The following is a 24489-nucleotide window of genomic DNA, read 5'->3' on the forward strand; positions in this document are numbered from 1 at the left end:
TCAAGTGTGTAAATATGTATGTTTGTCTCGGTATGTGTGTTTGTGTGTCTGGGTATGCAGATTTATCTGCTCCTACGTTGCTCTTTACATTAAATCAGGGGTATTATTTTAGAGATAGCTGCGGTAATTGACTTTATGAATTGATTTATTACAATTAATACACTTAGTGCATCAAAACATTCAAAATAATTCCAGTAACCTTTATAATATTGAATTATTATTATTATGCAGCCAGTAAAGTTCAAAACACTGGAACCTGCGTTTGGTCTCCAAAATATGTCTCCGGAAATGAGGCTACGATCTTAACGCAGCTCTTGTACATAGAACTCGACTCAACGAGTCTCCCACCTTTCTCTGTTGTAATTGGCTGAGCAGTTGCTACGGAGATCGAAAATACTGTGTCGACTTGAACGCCTGCGGTTGCCAAGGGGACGCGCATGCGCAATACGGAGCTGTGCCGAAAAGGATGAAGGTAAGAAGGCCGTGCATGGGCTATCTTCGAGGGGTACAAATGGCTACAAATAAAGACAATTATATCCGAGTCATGGAGAGGAATCTGCTGGGTTAGGCGGGGGCTGCGCTCTTCAACAATTCCCGAAACTGATTGGGGTTCCGCTCTACTAGTCTGAGGGGTGCAGACAGATACACCGTGGCTTGCTGAGATTCAGGAGAGTTGTAGCCGCTGCAGCCGGTGTCCCATAGGTTAACCAGGCGTCATAGGAGTTGTAGTCCACAGCACGCAAGGCTGTATGTCTTAGGGCTCTATTCACTAAACAGTTGTGAGGAGAGTTTGGACAGGACAGCTGAGTTTCAGCCCATTGACTCTGTGAAGGGCCAATCCCAGGGAGCTTCTGCTGCAGAGACAGCTTGGCTGGTCCTGTATGATGTATAATACATGAGAGCTCATCAAAGTCTCCTGACCCATTGAACTACTGGAACATTCAGGGCCGGCTCGACAATGGAGCGGCCCCAAGTCCCTTTTTTATTTTTTATTTTTATTTTTTTTTTAAGGGAAGAGAGAGAGAGGGGCGCCGAGTGGTTTTCACTTACCAAGTTATCAGTACCCGCTCGGCGCCCCTCTCTCTCTCCTCTGCGAGCCCTCTAGCTCGGTCTTGGTGCCGGCTTGTAATGCTGAGCGCCGGAAGATGACGTCATTTCTGGCGCTCAGCATTACAAACCGAGACCGAGCAGGGTGACTCGCCGCAGGACTGCTGAAAGTACAGGGTGAGTAATGGTAGTTAATGGGGGGGGGCAGCATTTTGTCTTGGGCCGGCCCTGGGAACATTATACATGCCAGCTCAATCATTCTTGCTGGAGGAACCTGCCGCTGTTGGCTCTTCATAATGAACACTGGAGTGAGAGACTTCAAACCACAGCTCTCCTTTAGTAAATAAATCCCTTATTTTCAATCTATCCTTTGGGATAGCCATGAATCTTTGGTATAAGATGTGTAGGAGATTAAAGACATCCCTACAAGCTGTGTGTGGCCCCTGCCGCTGCTGTTCTCCTTAATGCTGATAGGACTCATGACTAACTCCTTACATATAGTTATGGTTATTACCATAACGTCAAGGCAGAGCTAATTGACAGCAAGCTCTTAAGATCAAATCACAGCATGTAAAATTATTTTGAGAGGTTATTGTCAAATGTACTAGAAGTGTAAAGATTGGCTAATGGGGCAGCTAGGGCTCAAGAGTAGAGACAGACTTCTGGGGTATAATTTCCGAGTGCAGTATAACATACAAAAATATCAAGTCTGACAACAGGATCTAGAATAAAACCCAAATAATAATTATTAACAGATGCGCTGTATAAACTTTACATGTGGTTTTTTTGTACTCTTTTTAATGTTAAATTCACAGTTAAGTTTTAATTATATTTTTTATCTTTTAGTAAAACCAACAAATAAAGGTCCCTTCTTATGTTTTTAACTGTGGATCCCTGAACACGCCTGTGTCTTGTGATCTGAATACATATAATCCTAAATTTAAGGGCAAAGGTTTGACCGGCATTTGGAAATCTTCATTAATTAGCTTTTGTTCTGCAGCGTGTATTTGCTTTGACGGAAAAGAGCTTGCTTGGATCTCCTATCCAGTATGTCTGGCAGAGAACGTTGGGGAACTACATTGCAGTGACAGGGTATGTCAAGGAAACCTTTTCTTCCATACTTTTAATGTCAGCGTAACTTGTTTTTATTCTCCAAACAGAAACCTTTTTTAGCGTATATTATAAAGGGCAATTACTTTTTTTTTTACTTTAAATAAATATATATACACACACCGATCAGCTATAACATTATGAGCGCTGACAGGTGAAGTGGATAGCATGGATAATCTTATTATCATGGCACCTGTTAGTGAGTGGGATAGATTAGGCAGCAAGTGAACATTTCGTCCTCAAAGTTGATGTGTTAGAAGCAGGAAAAGGATCTGAGTGACTTTGACAAGGGCCAAATTGTGATGACTATTTGACTGGGTCAGATCTTCTCCAGAACTGCAGCTATTGTGCGATGTTCCTGGTCTGCAGCGGTCAGTACCTTTCAAAAGTGGTCCAAGGAAGGAAAAGCGATGAACCGGTGACAGGGTCATGGGCGGCCAAGGCTCATTGAGCTCGAGTTGCTGAAAAAGTTAATGCTGGTTCTGATAGAAACGTGTGTGGAACACATAGTGCATCGCAGTTTTTTGCGTATGGGGCTGTGTAGCTGCAGACCAGTCAGGATGTCCACGCTGACCCCTATCCGCTGCCGAAAGCGCATCCATGGAGACCCTTCCTAACAACTTACAGGACTTAAAGGGTCAGCTGCTAACATCTTTGTGCCAGATACCAAAGCACATCTTAAGAGGTCTAGTGGAGTCCATGCCTCAACTCACACACATATAAATACAAACACCCACACCGTACACAACAATATTAAGTGTGATAAGTAAATGAAAGCTAAATATGTTTATGTATTGCTTAATCTGCCTGATTTTACCTAGATCATCTCAAAGTGTGAAAATCTATGATCGGCATGGGGTGAAGAAAGATGAAATTAAATTACCAGGGTGAGTAGTTTGCTCGACAGATCTCCATGCCGAAGCTGTTCATATAACTTTAGTTCTTTGACGTTTAAAAATTCCATATTCGATGTAATACTGTGTTGACGTTCGTGGTCTTTCATTTACTTTAACCCCAGCACGTGTTTTGCTATGGACTGGGACAAAGATGGGAACGCTCTCGCTATCATTGCTGATAAATCAAATTCCATCTACATTTGGGATCCAAACACAAGGAAGACCAGTCAGTTAGACAGCAGCATGAGGTAAGGGCGACTGAATGCCACGCCAACTCCAAGAGGAAACATTTCAACCTGACATGTATGATAATCTACAAGGAATCCGTGCATTAATTATTATTTCAAGAAATTGCGGTTGTCTAAATGAATGCCTCCACAAAGGACATAGTTCTTAAAATAGTGTCCTAGTTATTGTGTGCACGTTAATGCAATGAGGGAGTTAAACATGCATAATTAGCCATAAGGCTGTCCTGGATGTAAAACAAGTATAAGGGCCAGGTAATTCGCAAGGCTTCTACAGAAGGAATATATGGACCATATGGTGCTTTCCTGCTGTCAGATTCTATATTGATGATTCTGTTTCCCAAATATGAGATCCCTGCCCCTTTATCCTCAGTCCTGTATTACCGTACCATATATAATGTCGATGTTCATTGAAGGCTTATTTTCATACCTAATAATTAAAGGCAAAATTGAATTTGAGTAAAAATGTTTTAAAGCTCTGATACCCAAATGCAGTAAAGTCTCATGGACGATAGACTCTCTTCAACTAGGCCCAATTCTTGGTTGTATTCCAAAGTACGGTACTGCTGCCGAACCCTGCCAAATGTCATGTTGTGTACATATTTTTGTGTTGCTCGTTATTGAAGAGTTTGGTAAATGTCGCTGTTTATTTTAGGGATCAGATGTCCTTCTTGCTTTGGTCAAAGGCTGGATCTCTGTTAGCCGTTGGAACATCTAAAGGAAGTTTGCTCATTTACAACCTACAGACGTCTCGTAAGGTCCCTGTGCTTGGTAAGATATTGGCAAATTTCTGGGAGCTTTCTTTAAGAAATATCCTCTTCAGGCTATCATCCAGTACAGGTTTCCCCGCTCAAATATATATCTTCCAGTGCTTCCAGAATCTCCCGGTCCACAAGGGTTGCTTTCTCAGTTCTGCGGAAAAAGACTGCTTTGGAATTTATATGCATAATTGTGATATTTTGTTGCACTTGTGCATATGAATTTGTTTGAACAAATATGAAAAATAACCACACTTTTTTCCCTTAGCTAATCGGGTTTTATATTATAATGGCTTATTGCTTGCACATGACATCTTATTACATCACATCAGTTTAGAGTAGTGGTGTCACTGACATTATAATCTATAACAGTGTAATTAGGGGTTAATATGTAATTAAACTATTTTTTTTAAAACATGCTTATAGTGAAGTAATGTTTTCTTCTGTATTTGGTGTATGTTGAGACCATCTACAGCAGCTCCCATTCAGAATTATGGACTTTGCGGTTCAACAAAAGCTAAGAACTCCATGCTGACCACATCTGATTTTGTTAGCTGAGTGTACAATTTCTGAAATGTTATTGTTGTTGTTATATATGTTTGTTGCAGGGAAACACACCAGACGTATTACATGCGGTTGCTGGAGCTCTCAGAACTTGCTAGCCTTGGGCAGTGAAGACAAAATGATCACTGTCAGCAATCCGGAAGGAGATACTATCAGACAGGTATGACAGCCAGCAGTCTGTAAATATCCTCTAAATACAGCTGCGTATACATTCTAACCTAGAAAATTCAGATGGAATGACTGCACCTTTCAATCATTTAAATGAGGTTTCTGCTCAATTATTAAATGTGCATAAGCAATGAGAGCTTACATAGTTATATAGACTGAAAAAAGGCATGCGTCCATCAAGCTCAGCCTTTCCTATATCTGTAAATTTGTTGCTGTTGATCCAAAGGCAAAAAAGCCCCAGTTTGTGTCTCTTTCCAATTTTGCGCTAACCAGGGAACAAATTCCTTCTTGACCCCAAAATGGCAGTCAGATTTCTCCTTGCATCAATAAGCCGTTTCCCCATAATTAAAGATCATATCCCTGAATATTCTGTTTTTCCAAGTATTCATCCAGTTGCAGTTTAAACGTCTGTACAGACTCCGATAAAACTACCTCTGCAGGCAGAGAATTCCACATCCTTATTGTCCTTACTGTAAAAAACCCTTTCCTCTGCTTTAGACTAAATCTCCTTTCTTCCAGTCTAAGCGCGTGACCACGTGTCCTATGCATAGTCCTGTTTATGAACAGATTTCCACACAATGGTTTGTATTGGCCCCGAATATATTTATATAAAGCTATGATATCCCCTCTGAGGCGACGTTTTTCTAAACTAAACAGATTTCATGCATTTTCCAAACAATACATAAATAATGGCAGATACCAATTATGCAGGAATTGTTAGTCTACTTTTGTCATCAGAGGCAAGTTTCAAGGGTATTTCTATGAAAAAATGTGATTTTGTTTGTTTATGGCACAGACGTCGGTGAGGCTCGAGCCCAGTGATATACAGTTTTCTGTGATGAAGACAGACGAGCGGACATCGCCGGGAGAAAGCACAGTAAGACCGTTTTCTAATGGGCACAGGGCCCCTGGGCTCAGTAGCCGTGTGGCTAGGTTTACTACACATCTTGTGGCTATGTTTATTGATATTTTTCAATATAATCATGTAACGCTTTCATTACCAAACACTTAACTTTTACCTACGGGAAGGACATGATTTCAACGGCCTACCTACCATGAAATGGCTAATGAAAAGGCCTATATGATCGGAATTGCAATAAATTACAGTAACATAAGCTCTGTTTCTGAAAGTATTTTTTGTTAATCATATGCATAACCTCTCCCTAGATAAGTGTTGTTGTGGGGAAGAAAACGTTGTTTCTGTTCAATCTTAACGATCCAGACAATCCAATTGAATTGGCGTTCCAGCAGCGCTACGGCTCCATAGTATCACACAGATGGTGAGTAACGAAAGCCCACATTAGGAAAGGCATCATAACTCCCTCTTCTTTCTTATGTTCTTTTTTCCCCAATAAGTTAACTTTCCTTGCGGTTAATTTGCTGATTGCTGTTAATTGGTTCCGGCAGCCTTTTGTGGGGGGGGGGGGGTGCAGAAAATTGATCAGATAACTCCCACCCTGTCTCTATGAGAAGCAGATCTTGGTTCTATGAACCGTTTAAATTAAATATCTCCAAACCAATTTCACTTACAAAACAGAAGCACAAGCTATAGGTAGTTTTCATCCATGTAGCCATCATTTAGTAAAAGCTGCAGCAGTTCCTGTATAGGGATTTGGATTATTATACTTTTTCTTGCATCCCGCACTTTATCAGTTTTTTAATATGTACTTGGAGTAACAATAGGGTTTTGCTCATGGGGAGCATATTAATAGTTTAACATGTATGCGCCATTGAAAATAGAGGTTCAGAGGCTTTCTTTATAGCTTTTGTGGATCCCTCATTGTTAGCCTTATCACAGAGCGCTATACATATGAAGTATGAGGGCTGCTTGCACGCTTCATTTATCTGTCGGAGCATACGATTGTTTTAGTTGTTAATATCTTCAAGATGCTGCACATTCAGCTCCCTGATGGATTTTAGGCCAACTAGTGCAAGGACTATTTTCCTTTAAATGGTTTTCTACGCATTTTTATTTATGGCATTTCTTGTTAAATACATTTTTTCATGTAGGGATTGCGTTACTTGTTTTAAACTAAATTAGATTGTCAGGGCTTTACAGAAGACCAGGGCTTGAAAAATACCCAGAAGCTAGGCAGCCATGACTATAGATCTAGCTTCTAGCCAAATTTGTTGTAAATCACCCACTATGGAATGTGCATTTTCCAGTAGGCAAGAACCACACTTTCGATTAAATGAAATGGAAATATTACATAAGCTGGAGTATCGTGCAGTATTTCGCTAATAAACCTCTCTCTTTCATATTTCTGAACAGGTACGGTGATGGTTACATCATGATCGGGTTCTCTCTTGGATTTTTTGTTGTGATTTCAACACATATGCGTGAAATTGGCCAGGAGCTGTTTCAGGCGCACAACCATAATGATAACCTTACAAGTATCTCCATATCGCATTCGCTAAACAAGGCTGCGTCATGCGGTGACAACTGGTAAGCCACTGGGCAAATTATTGACGTGGACAAAGTGACTTTTTTTCTATATATGTTTATTATAGATGGGTAGTAATGAGCTTAACAAATAGAGACGCATGGAGTCAAGCGAGTAGAAACACTGCATGGTGCAAGAAAATATTTAAAAGGGTGTTTTTAAAGTCTATTTATCATTAATATTGATGATACTCCAGCACCCAGAAACAGTCTACATAGCTGGCTGAGCTTTTAGTTTGATGGCGCACTATTCTGTTCAGATGCGGCCTCTTGTGATTTTTTCAGTCTGTGTGATGAATAATTCCCTTGAAAGACCATGTACTGACCTATCATATAATGGAACAGTATTCAAGTTCCATTATATTTATCTTTTTTTAGTAGTGATTTTTATTTTACCTATGAAGCTGTTTATGTAGACTACAGTATTCTGTGATAATCTTTTGTATGTTTCTGTATATACACTGTGTTAATTAGTATATTGGAGTGTTTTGTGCACAACCAAATCTTCAATTTTTGAGTTGTATTTTTGTGTCTATGCTGTCACGTGCAACACTAATATTTTTATTATATTCTAGCATCAAAATCCATGACTTGACGGAACTTAAAGATATGTACGCCATCATAAATCTGGATGATGAAACTAAAGGTAACAGACCACTTAATGTTTTTCTTTTTAAAATGTTGAGGAAGAATTGAGGTTAATATTGCCCATTTATTAAACCTCGCATACGCTGCCCATTACTCTTCTGACACCGATGACTTCTTCCACCAATGGAGTACTTTAAACTGTTGTATCTTTCATGTAATGATGTTGTGCAGTTGTCATAAACATCTATAAAATATTTGTATTTTCTAAAATGCATTTACATACAAGATATTTATTGATAGAATAACTTTTGGGGTTCTTTTAATAGAAAATTTGGGCTAAATATATTCTTAAATATATTTGCTACTTTTCTCCTTTTTGGTCCCTGTTTGTGATATATTTCTTTTTTCAAAAATGCACACCAAATAAATAAAATAAGTAGGGTAAGGTGTAATGCTAGATAAGTCCCCTGCAGGCCATAGATAATGCCATAAATACCGTATATATAATTTAAAGCGTGGCCACCAAAAAGCAAAAGGAAAGACGCATAATAAATATGCTTAAATAATATTAACATGTATGTACATACCAAAATCAACAAGGCTTGATTATTTTGATAATTGTGCAAGTGGAATAGGTCAGGCAATAGGAGGACACTTGTTATAACAAGCAAATAACTAATAACTACACAGCTTTTCCCCTTTTAGAAAGCTTTCATTTCAAAACCATAACTGAAAATCTAATACGTGTCCCACATTCTGATTTTGAATCTTTTTTAGGTCTAGACAAACTTTCTTGGACTGACGATGGTCAGTTACTGGCTGTGTCCACGCAACGAGGCTCCCTCAATGTCTTCCTGACCAAGCTTCCAATCCTTGGGGACACTTGTGGTACCAAAATTGCGTACCTTACCTCTCTTCTCGAGGTGACAGTAGCCAACAATGTGGACGGGGTACGTGGCAGTTGTTGACTTTGTTTTATGCTCTTTGATTATATAGTATAGTTTATATGAGTAAACTATTACTAAGGTCTTAGTGCTTATTCGTAGGCAGTTAAATATTTGTGTGCATCGTGTGGTTTGTACCTTTATTTGCTGGCTCCTATAGAAGTCTCCTGTCTTCCTATTGTTGGTCGGCGCGTGGTGGTTGTTGGTCGGCGCGTGGTGGTTGTTGGTCGGCGCGTGGTGGTTGTTGGTCGGCACGTTGTGGTTGTTGGTCGGTGGGTGATGGTGGTTGTTGGTCGGCGCGTGGTGGTTGTTGGTTTGTTTGGACCAAGCAACGTGGGGAGGGTGTAGTCCACAGAAGTGAAATGGTATTAAGCAGGAAAATGGGAACAGCACATTTGATAGCTACCAGTGCCTCTTTGCACTCTTTATTTTGTCTCAGTTACCCAAATAATTCCTGATCTTTTGTGCAATGAATTTGCTTTTCAAACAGGAACTACCAATCGTGGTTTCGGTTGAAGTAGAGCCGAACTTCGTGGCTGTTGGTCCGTATCACTTAGCTGTAGGAATGAATAACCGCGCTTGGTTTTACGCTCTCACTGAAAACGGTAAGCAAGCCTGACTTTTCCTTGAAACCTGCTATTACCGTAGGTTATTACTAGATGTGGAAAGAATGAAACTGAGTTTATCATGGATAATTTGACTGTTCCAGAGCCTGCAGATTTTAAAGGCCGCTTCTGACTGTGATCCAGAATTTGCGGCATTCTCATCTAAACCTCATTTTTTTGCATTCAGTGTGTTATTGACATAATTGCTTGGTACTCAGCAGTAATATTTGTTGTTTTATGCCCCCTGTAGGGGTAGAGAAGTTAAAGGACATGGAGTACCTGGGATCTGTTGCCAGCATGAGCTTAAATTCAGACTACGCTGCCGCTCTTTTTGAAGGAAAAGTTCAGCTTCATATGGTAAGGATTTTGTATCAGGACTGTGGGTTTTAGAATGTGTTTGTAAGTACAGATAAACTGATATTCATACTTTCTGTTGTCCAATATGATGGATAGTAAGCTCCGCAAACAAAAACTCTTGCAAAATCCATGTGATCTGTGCTTTGTATGGCAAGAAATGTCTGAAACCTAATATGCCTGAGGCATAGGCAAGTATAATTGTGATAATAAAATGTATAACCACGCTTGAACTCTAGGAAAGTTTCTGGATTCAGGATCAAACAATTCTGTGAGAAGAGGTATTCATTACACATAACCCTAGATTTTTTTCTATAGTAAACATATTTTTATACCTTTGTAGGTCATTAAACATGGTAATTAATGTGTTTTGTTACAATGCACTTCCTGCTGGTGTGTTCCTATTATTATATATTATAATATTATATTATTATAGCGTGTAACAATCACGCTAATTGGTCTCCATCCAAAACACTTTCATGCTTAATTGGATTTTCCAGCCATCACATGCACTTTAATTAAGGCTTTATCACAGCCCGCAAGGTTTTTGTTCTGTTGAGATTGTCCGTCAATGTTATTTGCCGCACAGAACTTTTTGAAAGCCTCAAAGATGTGACAGTTTCCTCTTTTTCACTTTAGATTGAAAGCGATGGTTTAGATCAGGAGGAAAGAGAGACGCGGCTTTTCCCCAAAACAGATGATACGTATCGGATTCTGTGCCATTGTCTGACTTCAGATTTCCTTATTTATGGGACAAATGTAAGTGTTTTCTTGTCTTACTGCCACATTAGATATGTTCTAAAAGAGGTATTGTGTGCCATATGTGATGCTAATTAACAACATCCCTAACAGGATAAACATGGGTAGCTTTTTATTTACGATTTTACATAGGTTGCCTGCTTTAGCTAGAAATGTAAGCAATATTTTTGTAGATTTTGTCTGAATTTTCTGAAACAGCAACCTGTGGCAGTGAATTCCACATCTGAACAATCCTTGATGTAATATATTGTAATATATTACTTCCCAGTAATGTTAAAGGATGCTGCCTTGGCAGCTATACGGTTCCACGCATTCATTAATGTATAGTTTATTATTGTATTGCTATCATACTCTTCTTTTTTTTTATTTAGACGGGGCTTATCAAATACTTCTACCTGGAAGACTGGCAGTTTGTGAATGAGTATCGGCACAATGTGAGCGTGAAGAAGGTCTTTCCCAATCCCTCTGGAACACGACTGGTTTTAATTGATGAGAAGGCTGATGGTTTTGTGTATTGCTCTGTAAGAAAAATAAATGTCTTTATTCCGAACTTCTCACTAGTGCGTTTGCTGCTTAGATGTATAAGTCTTATTAAGTCCAATGACGATTCAGATTGCCATACGCATTATTTGGAATTGAATGTTAAAACCACATCATCACACAGCTAATTAGTGATGGAGAGAGGAATACAATGTACACATCAGTCTTAGTGTCTGTGTATGTATGTATGTGTGTATATATATTACATACACAGACACTAAGACTGATGTGTGTGTGTGTGTATATATATATATATATATATATATATATATATATATATATATATTACACTTAGATGTACATATATGAATAGCAAATAATCAACCTTTTTTTTTTTTTTTTTTTTTTATTTGCAGCTAAATAATAATTTATATGAAGTCCCAAATTTCCCTCCTACCATTAAAGGCATTTTATGGGAAAACTGGCCAATGGATAAGGGTGTCTTTGCTGCCTATGACGATGATAAAATATACACATATGTTTTCCATAAGGACACAATACAAGGTAAAAAAAAATTGTGAATGTTGTGAATCGCCATAACTATAGTGAGGGTGTCAGGGGCATTAAAAGTGTATGATCTGCTTTTTGTGTGAAGGCGTTGCTTTCTGTATTAAGAATTATGTGTTTGGGGTATATAGTTTTGGTCTTGTGGGCATTGTAAGGACAGATGGGTGATGCCTGGGAATGAGCAGATGAAACGGCTCTGTTCTGCGGGCCTGGCGTTACAGCAAACAGGGCCAGTGCCAGAACTCGGTTCCTGGGCCAGTAATCACTCAAACTGTGGGCTGATCTGCTTTAAATACCCAGGACTTACCTATATATCCACCATTATAGTATACGATTCTATTCTAAGAACAGGTTAGTATTACAAACTCGCCAAGGTTTAATTATTCTCACGTAAAGCCGTATATCTCGCCGTTAAATTTGTGTATCTTCTATAGGTTCCAAAGTGATTTTGGCAGGCGGCACCAAACTCCCCTTCTCTCACAAGCCGATCCTGCTCCATAATGGCGAACTCACTTGTCAGACTCAGAGTGGGAAATTAAGCAGCGTCTATCTCAGCACCCACAGCTTTCTCGACAATATCCGCGAAGCAGGGCCCGGGGAGCTCCAAAAAATGCTAACTCAGTCTTTAATGCTGCGGAGGTAAGAGAAATTCCCCAAAACGGTTTTGTTTTCAATAAAGGCGATTGTGTTATTTGACATGAAACGTTTTTGAAGTGATTTGAAATCTTCAATTATATTGGTCTAATATTCACATATAAAAGCAATGTGTTTGAAACTGTGCTATGATTTAATAAAAACCCTTCAAAAGATGGGCTATAAATATGTCTGCAACATAAGAACTAGCAGAGTTAAGACCTTTTTTTCTTAATTTAATTCTATATGGAATTGAGCAAATTGTGGATGCACTTTATCTACGAGGTAATATTGGTAATACTTGCTGACCGAAGTGTATAAAGTTCTGTGATTCACATCAGTGATGATTTACGGTGGCTCCAAGCTTGTTTCACAAGTATTTTTGTGGAGATAAAAATGAAGCGATAAAATCATATACTAAATGCATTTTAAACGTTCACATAAAATGAAGGGTTATAGATAATGTCCTATTAAATTAACTGAGTCAAAATCCTGATGAAGCCCAGCCTTGACGCATAGTACTATTTTTAAAGCATTTTACATTTACGAAATGGTGAGTAATTTCAGTTTAACTGATAAAGGGATTTTTTTTTAAATTTAAGTAACGATACATTTTTTAACAACATACTAAAGGAAAGGAGCCGTTTTGAGTCTGGTTGGCTTCAGCCCGCACTTGGTAGCTCTTTACAGCGATGTTAATATGGAGTCTGGCTGAGGCCCACGCTCGCTCGCTCAGCTAGAGCTTACGTTTTTATAAGCAGACTAGACTGACCTAATGGGTCTTATGTTTGTGTCGAATGAGCCATAGACCCATTAGAGATCAGCAGAGCCCCTAAATGTAACAGGTGGCGGGTAAAGAGTTTCCTTTGCCGGCACATTACTGTCCTACCGAAATGAAACTTTTTTTTTTGCCTGAATGTAGATTTTCCGACGCGTGGGAGATATGTAAACTCTTAGGGGATAAATCTAGCTGGAACGAGCTGGCGAGAGCCTGTCTGCATCACATGGACGTCGAGTTTGCTGTGCGAGTTTACCGCACCATCGGAAATGTCGGCATGGTGATGTCCCTCGAACAGATAAAGGTACAAATGGAGCAAAAAAAACCCCAAGACATTAATTAATTATTATATAAAGTTCTGAATATTCTGCCTCAATAGAATTTAATAGTCGCATACCCCAACATGCAGTACTTTTCTTCCAGGGTATAGAGGATCACAACCTTTTAGCAGGACATCTTGCCATGTTTACCAATGACTTCAACCTCGCGCAGGATCTGTACCTGGCGTCCAGCAGCCCGATCTGTGCCCTTGAGGTAATTATTGCTATCTGCCACGCTATATATGTGTGTGTGATAACTTGGGGTATTTTGCACACACTCCATATTGTTCTTTATCATATATAGTACATCATGTTTTCTAAAATATTCCAATTTCAATAACAATTCTGTGATGTTATGCTTTTTCAAAGATACACTATGACTATGACATAATAAAAATATACAAGACAAAATTAGTTCAATAATATGAAAATGAGAGAATCTGAGCAAGAACGGGAAAACAGAAGGGTCACGAAATTCATCTAACGTAGCTGCTGAGTAATAGTCTTATCATGCATAATGTTTAACCCTTGTGTGACTCGGTAGGGATGGTACTAACATTTAATTTCACCCATGTTTTTTGTGCCCCTGTTACCCATTGGATCAACTTTTCAGATAGTGTCCCTATTTTTTTATATATAGTAAAAAAAATGTATCTCATCCCCTCTTTGCTATATGAGCATTCCAATTGGAATGACTATTCCTCTCTTTATATATGCTTTATGGATTGATGCACTTGAAGTCAGTAGTTTCTATTATTATTTTTTTTTCGCGTGGATGTGTTTATGAAGTTTTGAGTAACTCGGCATTCACCCCCCGATACGTGTCCTGTGCAGGTGAGACGGGACTTGCAGCATTGGGACAGCGCCCTGCAGCTGGCCAAACGCCTGGCACCGGACCAGATTCCCTTCATTTCTAAGGAGTACGCCATGCAGCTGGAGTTCACGTGAGTTCTCACAGTCGATAACGATCACACTTACATCATTACTGTGTTATAAAGCACTGTGTTTGTCCAAATGCAACATTCTTTGCCATTGCAAGTTACAGAAGAAGGTTTCCATTACTAGATCAGCTAGTTTTTAAAGTCCAGAAAATGTTGAATACATAATGGTGTTCTCGGTAAACATATGAGTTTGCAGGACATCAGAGTAATTTACAGGGCCGGCCCAAGAGATAATGCCGCCTGGAGCGAATTTTAAAATACCACCCCCCCCTGCCGACGTCAGAGGTCATTATCCACCCTTCCTCCTCCTCCCTCCCTATTATCTACCCCCTTTGTACTTCACTTACCTTTCAGCAGTCCTGCGGCGATTCTCCCTGCTCTGCCACGGTGCGCGCTGCTTCACTGCTGAGCACCGGAATATGTTGTCATATATTCCGGCACTCAGCATTACAAGCCGGCACCGAGACCGAGCTAGAGGGCTTGCAGACGAGCCTCTTCAAAAGTGCCGCCTGCTGGGGCAATTGCCCCACTCTGCTCCGTGGTAGGGCCGGCCCTGGTAATTTACTAACTTCGCTATGCTCTATATATAAAGAAAGGCTGACCTGATACAATTTTATTTCTAATTCTCTCAAATATTAGTGCCTTTTTTTTAGTAATTGTGCCATTGACCGCACAAATAAAAAAATGATAGATACAAGCAATAAAAACACTGTTTTACTGCGGATTTAAGTGATCAATAAGCACTTGTTTTTTTGTAGGGGTGATTATGTGAATGCACTCGCTCATTATGAAAAAGGAATCACGGGAGACAACAAGGTGAGGCCTGTTACAAACACTTTCAACATTTCATCCAGAATGGCCACAAGTATTTTCATACCTGAGCAGTCACATTGAGAATCCAATATATAAGGCCGATCTGCACTACGTCGGCTATGCTTTATATGATCCTCGGACAGCTACTGTCATAGGCTGGTTAAGGATCATAGAAATTATAGATTAATACCAACTCAACCCAGGCACGCAAATTACTTTAGGTTTAGGTTACTTTAGGTATACATTGTTTTATCATAAGAAAACTCTGACAAGTGTCTCCGATAAGAAGGGTTGAGCTGGCCCTGCATATTGCATAGATTAGATAGGCGAGTTGCATGAAATCTCACTAATTTAGGTATGTATGTGTCCAAGGCCAGCTCGGCGCTTGTTGCAGGAGGTGGCTAGGAATGGCCCTTCATAATGCTTCATAAAGTTCATGGGCTGAAACCCCAACTATACTTTAATGTCCCTATTTTGTGAAAAAACATCCCTAGTGAGAAAGAATATGGTGTATGTGTATATATATATATATATATATATATATATATATATATATACACACACAACAATAGAAGACCCTAAGACAAAGGGGTTTGCAGGAGAGTTGTGGTTTCAACTCCTTGATTTCACTATACATTATGAAGGACAAACCCCAGTGAACTTCTGCTACAGAAAGAGCTTGCCCTGTGCAATGTATAGTTAAATCAGTAGGATTTTTTCACACTATGCATGGTCAGCTTGGTCCTTCATACTGTAGAAACCTGTCCGAGTTCTCCCATGTGACATGGATAAGATAAAACAATCCATTTGTGCGTCATGCTGGTCTTAATCCATTCATCTTCAAATACTATACTAGCATGTAATACACGAGTGCGATATGTTCTGCTGCGCAGGTTAATAAACCTATTACTTCAGCTATGGGGATAAGTGTTTTATGGGGTTGTATTGTGTGCCCTGAAGTACAGTGCTCTGTATTCCCTGCATGAGACCAGATGAACGTTCTAGGTAGACAAGCTGTATGTTGGTAATTGTTAAACCCCGTAAACTATGTACGTTCTGTCTGTGGTTCTTTCGCTGACTGTCTTCTTGCCCCCAAATTGAAATCTGTTTTGCCACCCAGTTTCTGGAGCACGATGAAACATGTCTAGCTGGTGTAGCCCGAATGTCCATCCGAATGGGAGACATCCGCCGCGGAGTTAACCAGGCCCTCAAACACCCCAGCCGATTACTAAAGAAGGACTGCGCGGCCATTTTGGAGAGCATGAAGGTAGCGGAAATTGCGCTAATATGTTAAATGTGGCCTTTAATGAAAAACACAGTTATATACAACTATTATGATTTCGTTCCACAACAGCAATTTTCAGAAGCGGCCCAGCTGTACGAAAAGGGGCAATACTACGACAAGGCGGCCTCTGTGTATATTCGCTGTAAGAACTGGTAAGGAAGCTTCACTTTGTTCAGTCGGATATATAACAATTTGTTGAATGTGTTTTGTAGCCTGTGTGATATCCTAGATGGCCCTGGACTGGTTTAAAAAATCATGTGTTATTTTGTAATGATGAATTCATGTTTTTTGCAATGATGAATTACTAGCCCTAGATCAGGTAATGTGTAAAAAGTAATTCCATTAGAAAGTTAGGAAAACCGGTCTCGACAGTTCTATCGCCTGATGTGAGATCAGACTTTGCAGCAGAATGACTTTTTCTTCACAATCCTCGGGACCTGGAATATACCATATGTTTTATTTCTTTATTATTGGATGTTTGTATTGGGGGAGCCATGTGGCTTGTGTTCTATGTCTTCCCAAATAATGAATCTCTATTGTATGATCACTCCCGTTTTTTATTTATTTTCAGGGCAAAGGTGGGAGAGCTGCTTCCTAATGTCTCTTCTCCAAAGATTCACTTACAGTATGCCAAAGCGAAGGAGGCAGATGGACGGTGAGAACGCTGGAGGAAACACTAGGGTTTTTAGTATTGCATGTAAGCCACTAGAGGGAAGTTTTGAAAGTTTTGGATATAAAGCTTCCAGTTAAGTGCAGTTTGAGATGAAGGCTGCGTTTGGTACATTCAGCATCTCTGGATTGGATTGTGTCCACACGGGGAACATATTTCAATGTTTTAGGTTAAAGGTCTATAGCCCCAAATGGCACTGAATGAAGTACCACCGAGCTAAAATGTTCTTTATATTTTGAATTATTATTTTGAAGGTGGGTGCTTTTTACATTTCTTATAGAAATGCCTCTACTAGAAACAGTTTAGCTAAATCTTTCTAATAAGGTCCATGTAGAAACAACGTTACTGTGAGGGTGTGGGGATGATGTGTGAAGTATCTTGTCTTATTCTAGGTATAAGGAAGCCGTCCTAGCGTATGAAACTGCCAAAGACTGGGATAATGTGATCCGAATCTACTTGGATCACTTAAACAATCCCGAGAAGGCTGTGGGTATTGTGAAGGAGACGCAGTCTCTTGAGGGAGCCAAGATGGTTGCCAGGTAATCATATAAATGTTTCGGCCTGCGTAGTATTCAGGGACTGGACTCTGCCCTTCGGAATCTATTTACTAATTTTCAAACTGACCCACGTTGTGTGCCTGGTTGGCATTACTCCAGTAACTGTCTGGGATTTATGGAACAAGCAGTCTGTTAACGGGATGCCGGAGGCTGCTCAGATGGCAGGATTTGGTGGAAATTCGATTCATGGAAAGTCGGCTAAATTTACATCAATAAAATATTCAGTTTCCAAAAGCTCCCAATTTATACCATATATACATGTACTTTAATCTGCTGTGGAAAAAATAATTACTGTATTTGCTCGAATATAAGACAAGGCTTTTTTCAGAGCAAATGAATTGAATTGAGGTCCAGATACCCCGCATCGCTGCAGGGGACCCGGATCCTCCTCTCAGGCAGCCGGTGAACATCTGCACGATGCACGCAGGCAACCTCTGCTGCTGCCAGCACTCCAGTGATACAACCTTCCGGTGCTCAGTCATAGAAGCCCTAGCGGAAATGCCGGGTGGAAGCGGAAGTTGTCCACGCACATCGCGCAGACGTCCACCGGCTGCCCCTAATAGACACCAGGGAGTCTGAAGCATGGGGGACAAGTCTGGGGGGCAGAGTGGCATATAGGGGGTTATAAGGCATATTGGGGGGCAGAGTGGCATATAGGTGGGTATAAGCCATATCTGGGGGCAGAGTGGCAAATAGGGGGTATAAGGCATATCTGGGGGCAGAGTGGCAAGCCTGGGAGCAGATGTGCATAACTGGGGGGAAGGTTGGCAAATAAAAGGAAAAAATAAAAAAGATTTTTCTCAATCATACTTTTTATTAAATATGATAAAATAGTTTACTTGTGAATCAATTTACTAGTAAATCTTTTTTCCTATAGGGTGGTCTTATACTCTACTTCTTTTTTTTCCTAAATTAATATTCAAGTTTTTTGGGGGGGGTCTTTTTAGAATTGAGTAAATACGGGATATGACTCGGGTCCCTGTAAACACATATCATGTGATTGTCACTTTGTGCTGCTTGTGGCTGGTTTGGTTGTTTGGTTGTCTTTATTTTTCAACCAGTATATATTGTCGTCTTAAAGACAACATTGTAAAAAGCGTCCCAACATACATATAACCTTTTCCGTCTCAATTAACGTGGCGTACAATGTAAACAAGTTTAGCCTCTAGTATGGTCAGAGACTTACCTGAACCTTTACTGTTTAATACAAGTTTGGCCTCGTGCCTGCGTCTTCCTTTTCCGGGGTCTCCAAATCAGGTTCTTCTTGCGGCTCAGCGACTACGGCTCTGCCATCCAGTTCCTGGTGATGTCCAAATGTAACGACGAGGCTTTCCAGCTGGCCCAGCAACATAACCAGATGGAGATTTATGCGGATGTTATAGGTAGGTACACCGCCGGTTACCGGTAAACTTCTACGCACATCTTGGAAGAAACGCCGCATTTTAAAACCACCGGCCGGAGACAAACTGTGTTCATTCTACTGTCTCCAAGCTGAAGGACTATGCCAAGTCACAGATATTCCTACCTGTATGTGTATGTAAACGAAATATAATGGTACAGTAAGTTTTATATTTATATTAGAAACGTGGATACCATGGATGGTGTCAGGATCTGCATAATTATTTCTCTCCATTTAGTTGGGTCTGTCTTTGTTGGGAGAAGGGAGAGAACTAAAAGCCATTATAATAACTTAGGCCAACGAAGATAAAAATATAGCTTTACATCTTTTTCTATGTTGGGCCAATCAAAGGAAAGAACTGTGACGAAACATCCATTTTTCTTTAACTACAGAACAGAAAATCCATCGGTGACATTTAATTAAAGCATGAATGTAGTGAGTCCTTTATGTGCTTTTATACAGGATCCGAGAACACCAGTAATGAAGATTACCAAAGCATCGCTTTGTATTTTGAGGGAGAGAAGAATCATTTTCAAGCAGGGAAGTTTTTCTTACTTTGTGGGCAACATGCAAGAGTAAGTGAGAAAAATGATACATACATACGATATTAATCATATTATTTTGTAATCTCGGGAATCACAATGCTATTAATCATTATCTGTTGTGTTAGTCGTTTCTAACATCGTTTTCCTGTTACAGGCGCTGAAACACTTCTTAAAATGCTCAAACACTGATGAAAATATGGCAATAGAAATGGCAATTGAAACTGTGAGTAAATGCTTTTTTAAGAATTCTGAAACTAATAGCAGAAATATGTTAAAAGAACTGTGAAAATGTATAAGAAGTTGGTGAAATCATAGTCTGTAGGAATCACTAGACAGGTTGTACAGCTGTATAAATAGGGCCGCGTTTAACGGGGGCTGCACTGAGCCCAGACTTACCTTAGGTGTCCGGAGAAGCTGGAGGTAGGGGGCCGCTCCACAAACACGTATAAATGCCATCCCTATTGCTTTTTGAACATTGTTTACTTACAAGCAGGACATGTCTATTCACAGAAAATGACTCACCTGGTTTTTACGTTCAGTGCCGCAGGATGGTAACGTTAGGGATGGTGGAACAGGAATTTTAAGCAGTGTAAATCTGATTTTTAAAATCATAAATATTGGTTCGTTTTTGACCGATTTACTATCATGTCCTTTTATCCCTTCCATTAACTTTGTTTTCCGATAGGTTGGACAGGCGAAGGATGAGCTCCTGACCAATCAGCTCATTGACTATCTGATGGGTGAGAGTGACGGGATGCCAAAGGTACCAGTTCTACAGTATTTTAGCGGTTATTGCCCCAAAAAAACAGCCCTAACCAGCGTCTGTCCTCCTAAAAGTCTGAAACTTAATGCAGAGTTTTAAAATCATGCACATATCTGCCATTCACAAATGTTTCTTATTCTAACTCCTTTATTGCAGGACGTATTTAATCTATTATGGTCTTACCATGCTTGTGTTTCATTCTAGTTACCTAACTCTGCATGTGTCTGAGTATAGATTTTACCTCTTAAGCCAAACAAAAATGGGTCTGAACATTGTTACCTCCGTGATCCTCTGCAGTTACCTGTAGCAATCTTTCATGTGCCTTTATTAACATGTTTTATTATATTTATTAATATGTTATTGTATTTGTCCCCAGGATGCGAAATATCTCTTCCGCTTGTACATGGCTCTGAGACAGTACAGAGAGGCTGCCCGGACGGCTATAATAATTGCAAGGGAGGAGCAGTCAGCAGGTAGGTTGTCCAGAGTTCTCCGTCAGTGTAAGGCAGCGGGTGATAAACCACTCTGTAACATTAATGATCATTATTTTAAAGCACGTTGTTTGTTTGGCCGTTAAATCTCTTTGCTGGAACCTTACAGACCCCTTACTTGCCTTTTCCCTCAAATTACAGTGAAAAGAAATCTGGATGAACACAAATAGTTAATAGTTAATTACTATAAATGTCTTAAAAGAGCTAAAAAGGGAAGAAATGTAAAATCAGAAATAAACAAAAATAGTATTTTCAGTCAAAGTGAGTGAAGGGATCGTCTAATAAACTCTGATAAAACAGTCAAACAAAAAGTACAGATCCCTCTCTCCCTCAATCTCTCTCTCCTTCTCTCATTATTGTTAGCGGGATGTGACACTTCTTTACATTTGTGTGCCAACAGATTCAGATGTGGGTAAAACTACAAAAAAAATAAAATTCTCTATATATAAAAATTCCAAGGCGTGGTCTTGGAATTTGAGTGACCTGTCTTTTGTGTATACGTGGATGACTTGAAGGCATGAGTTGAAGTTCACTTTCTCTGTAAGTATTTACCGGTAACGATTTCTTTTATTTCTTCCAAAAGGTAATTACAGAAATGCGCACGATGTCCTTTTCAGCATGTACACAGAACTGAGGACCCAGAAAATCAAGATCCCGTCCGAAATGGCCACAAACCTGATGATCCTGCACAGCTATATCTTAGTAAAGGTATTCCAGCGGTTCTGAATGGCCTACATCCTAAGAATTCATTGTTTTTTTTTTCTTGATTTCAAGCCAAACTAAAAAGTCTGTGATAACCCCGTTATATACTATTCATGGTCCTAGCAGAGTCACCCTGGCTTTTATCTAGACCAATGGAAGGGCAACCAACATATCCGTTTAGATGGACTTGTGTCCGCTTTACTAGTTGTGTAACTATAGTGGCTTGCATGTTCCGTCCCAATAATAATGAATGCTCATTGCCCGGCAGATTCATTATTTAGTAATGGATGTTCGTATACTGAATCTTGTACTTGGCTGGAGCAGTTCATTTATACCTGAATGAGGAATCGTTAATATTTCCATTTAAAAGTGAAAGCCATGTTGCGTTAAGCACTGCTTGCGTATGGCAGCTTTATTATTGATGGCAGAGAGGCACATGGGTTCCCCAGACTACAATGACTATGGAATTGTTGGACGAATGCATAGAATGTGATGATAAGAACCACTCATTCCATTCAGTCTGCCTGTTTCTTCCCGTTGGACTCACACGTTAATCGGTCATTGGTCTTGTCTTTTTTATTATTATCTATAAGTTTTCAGTAAATGAGAATTATGGGTCCTTTAGCGTCTCCACTGGTACGAGATTTCTCGCGGTGTTTGGAAGTATCTGAAGTTCACACATTAGAAACATCACATGATATAAAATGCCATTTGTATTTTTTACCCATTTTCTCCCTAATTTCTTTCTTTTAGATCCATGTAAAACGCGGAGACCATATGAAAGGAGCCCGCATGCTGATACGCGTTGCAAATAATATTAGTAAATTTCCTTCTCGTGAGTATTGGCAGGACGTGCCGCTGGGTTTCAGATCCTTTTATAATATTATTGGGGGTTGAAATAACACAACAGGCATGAAACACACACAGAGTATTTATTAAACGCGAGCATTTATATATAATGTGTATGTGTAATAAGGCTTAAACATTGACTATTTTTCTTCAAAAATGCCTACCCAAACACCGCGAGTAACTGATCCACTCACTCATCGTGAGTTTTCCCTTTGCGATAAGCAGCTTTGTGACTTGTTCACGTAAAGTTCACCTCTGTGGATTTCGTTATCACGGTTTCTATGACGAATTGTATAAAAGTTCTGTTTATGACCAATTTTTTATATTCTACCTTTCAAAGAGGTCGTGAATTAGCGTTAGAGTAACTGTGGTCGGAGCAGAAATTTGTAACTCCTATTCATTTTTAGATGGTGGAATCTGAACTTTTGAATTTTCAGGGTTCTTAACCAGCCATCGCACCATGGAGATTCGTCCGTATCAGACAAGGGGACTTTACAGGGCATTGTGGTTTTACCCCTACCATTTTAGGCAAGGGCGGTATATAGTGTGTGTTTTGGGGAATTTAGTGGGAATCTTTGTACCGTATCGCTCTGATAAATTGGGTGCAGGGTGATCTGAATACTTGCTCTTTGTTTCATCAGACATCGTCCCGATCCTGACATCTACTGTGATTGAGTGTCACCGAGCAGGCCTGAAAAAGTCTGCATTTAGTTTTGCAGCCATGCTCATGAGACCAGAATATCGGAACAAAATAGACATCAAGTACAAGAAAAAGATTGAATCGATGGTTAGGTGAGCAGAAAGTGGACAATTCCGCTCTATACCTTATGGTGGTAGTAGGAGGCACATCATGGCTTTTTACCGGTGCTTTGTTCTTTAGGCGACCTGACACCACAGAGGTGGAAGAAGACACCAGTTCGTGTCCATTCTGTGGCTTCCAGCTCCCAGAAAGCGAACTTCTCTGTCCGGGCTGCAAGAATAACCTCCCGTATTGTATTACCACTGTGAGTACACGACTCTGCACAGCCAGAGTAGCAGTGTATGGCAGATGTGCAGGTTATAACAAGACTGACATTGTTATTGGATACATAGAGCGGCCCCCAAATGGTTAAAACCTTATCACCTCCTCTCTTTGGATTTCTGAGCTCATTGAATGATGTAATGAAGCTATGGGACCAACGATACATTTTGCTTGTGTTTTTATTGATGTGTTGATCAGCGGCCTCCTGATCTGTCCAGCCAGGGCCACCTGGTATCTGTGTACAGCATGTTTACACCGGGGAATGTGATGTACCCGGCTGCCACCCTCTTCATATCTGAGCTGAGCAGCGACGCATGAAAAACACATTGCAGGCCACGGGAAATCTTGGCTGTTTGAATAGAAGGGCATTTTTTTTCTTTTATAGCCTGGCAGGTTGAACTTCTGCTTTTAACCACATAGAAAATACGTAACCTGGTTCCTTACCCTCCCAGCATGTCTGAAGATGCACTAAGCTGTGATAATGTACATAATAACCCAACGTGTCTTTGTATGTTTATTCCGTAGGGTCGGCATATGGTCAAGGAGGACTGGTGTGTTTGCCCTCACTGCGAATTCTCAGCGTTATACACAGAGTTTAAAATGTAAGCTGGAAGGGGTTTACTAACAGCCAGATATACAGTGTGAGACCATCAGACAACAACCGCAAACGGTGTAACGGGGGTGTCTGTATGACACATGCGTGCAATCTGTGCGCTTATTTGCATGAGTATGACATGTACAATAACAGTGTTTTCTGACCCGATCAGGTTGCTTGAATCTGAAGCCACGTGCCCCATGTGCTCGGAGAGAGTAACTGCCAGCCAGCTGAAGAAGGTCCTCGACTGCTCATCATTTCTCCGCCAGGACCAGGAGGACTCTTAAGGCGCTGTTCACTCGCACAGCATCTTCTGATTTCCCCATAGTGTAATGTGGGGGGGTTAGTCAACAAGCAGGGGTAACCTTCCACGGTACATTATTTCTACATGGTAAACATTTTCCTTGGTCCTGCTACATGTCTCCATCCCCACGTGTACTGAGGTTAAATTAGCAAAAGTGTAAATTTGCTTCATTGGTATTATAAGATAGTTACTAAAGGGTACCAATCTCTTCCGTGCAGGCTTGCCGTCGGTATCCTCCCCCCCATCTATTTGAGGTGTTTGAGTTCTAAGCACCTTCAGTGGGTGTTGTACCTCT

General features: G+C 40.1%; 1 protein-coding gene across 1 annotated transcript; it reads left to right on the plus strand.

Moving 5' to 3' along the window:
- Nucleotides 1-430: 430 nt before the first annotated feature.
- WDR19 (WD repeat domain 19) lies at nucleotides 431-24217 on the plus strand. Its single transcript, XM_053458366.1, has 36 exons — nucleotides 431-472; nucleotides 2048-2139; nucleotides 2979-3044; nucleotides 3176-3301; nucleotides 3954-4069; nucleotides 4665-4780; nucleotides 5585-5665; nucleotides 5956-6068; nucleotides 7061-7234; nucleotides 7807-7877; nucleotides 8597-8769; nucleotides 9254-9368; nucleotides 9619-9725; nucleotides 10362-10481; nucleotides 10853-11002; nucleotides 11378-11525; nucleotides 11963-12167; nucleotides 13084-13243; nucleotides 13363-13473; nucleotides 14094-14203; nucleotides 14959-15016; nucleotides 16134-16280; nucleotides 16368-16450; nucleotides 16870-16953; nucleotides 17361-17507; nucleotides 18783-18907; nucleotides 19387-19499; nucleotides 19624-19692; nucleotides 20155-20232; nucleotides 20609-20705; nucleotides 21307-21431; nucleotides 22179-22260; nucleotides 22916-23066; nucleotides 23155-23278; nucleotides 23821-23897; nucleotides 24063-24217. The coding sequence occupies exons 1-36, from the start codon at nucleotides 467-469 to the stop codon at nucleotides 24175-24177; spliced, it is 4035 nt and encodes a 1344-aa protein (XP_053314341.1). The 5' UTR covers nucleotides 431-466; the 3' UTR covers nucleotides 24178-24217.
- Nucleotides 24218-24489: the final 272 nt, after the last annotated feature.

The sequence above is a fragment of the Spea bombifrons genome, chromosome 1, assembly GCF_027358695.1.
Source record: "Spea bombifrons isolate aSpeBom1 chromosome 1, aSpeBom1.2.pri, whole genome shotgun sequence".
NCBI lineage: Eukaryota > Metazoa > Chordata > Amphibia > Anura > Pelobatidae > Spea > Spea bombifrons.

Bases quoted from the DNA above. Each gene is read 5' to 3' on its own strand.
- WDR19 (XM_053458366.1), top strand. The intron at 16,281-16,367 runs GTAGCGGAAATT...GTTCCACAACAG, and splicing joins CCATTTTGGAGAGCATGAAG to CAATTTTCAGAAGCGGCCCA. The intron at 17,508-18,782 runs GTAATCATATAA...TCTCCAAATCAG, and splicing joins GGAGCCAAGATGGTTGCCAG to GTTCTTCTTGCGGCTCAGCG.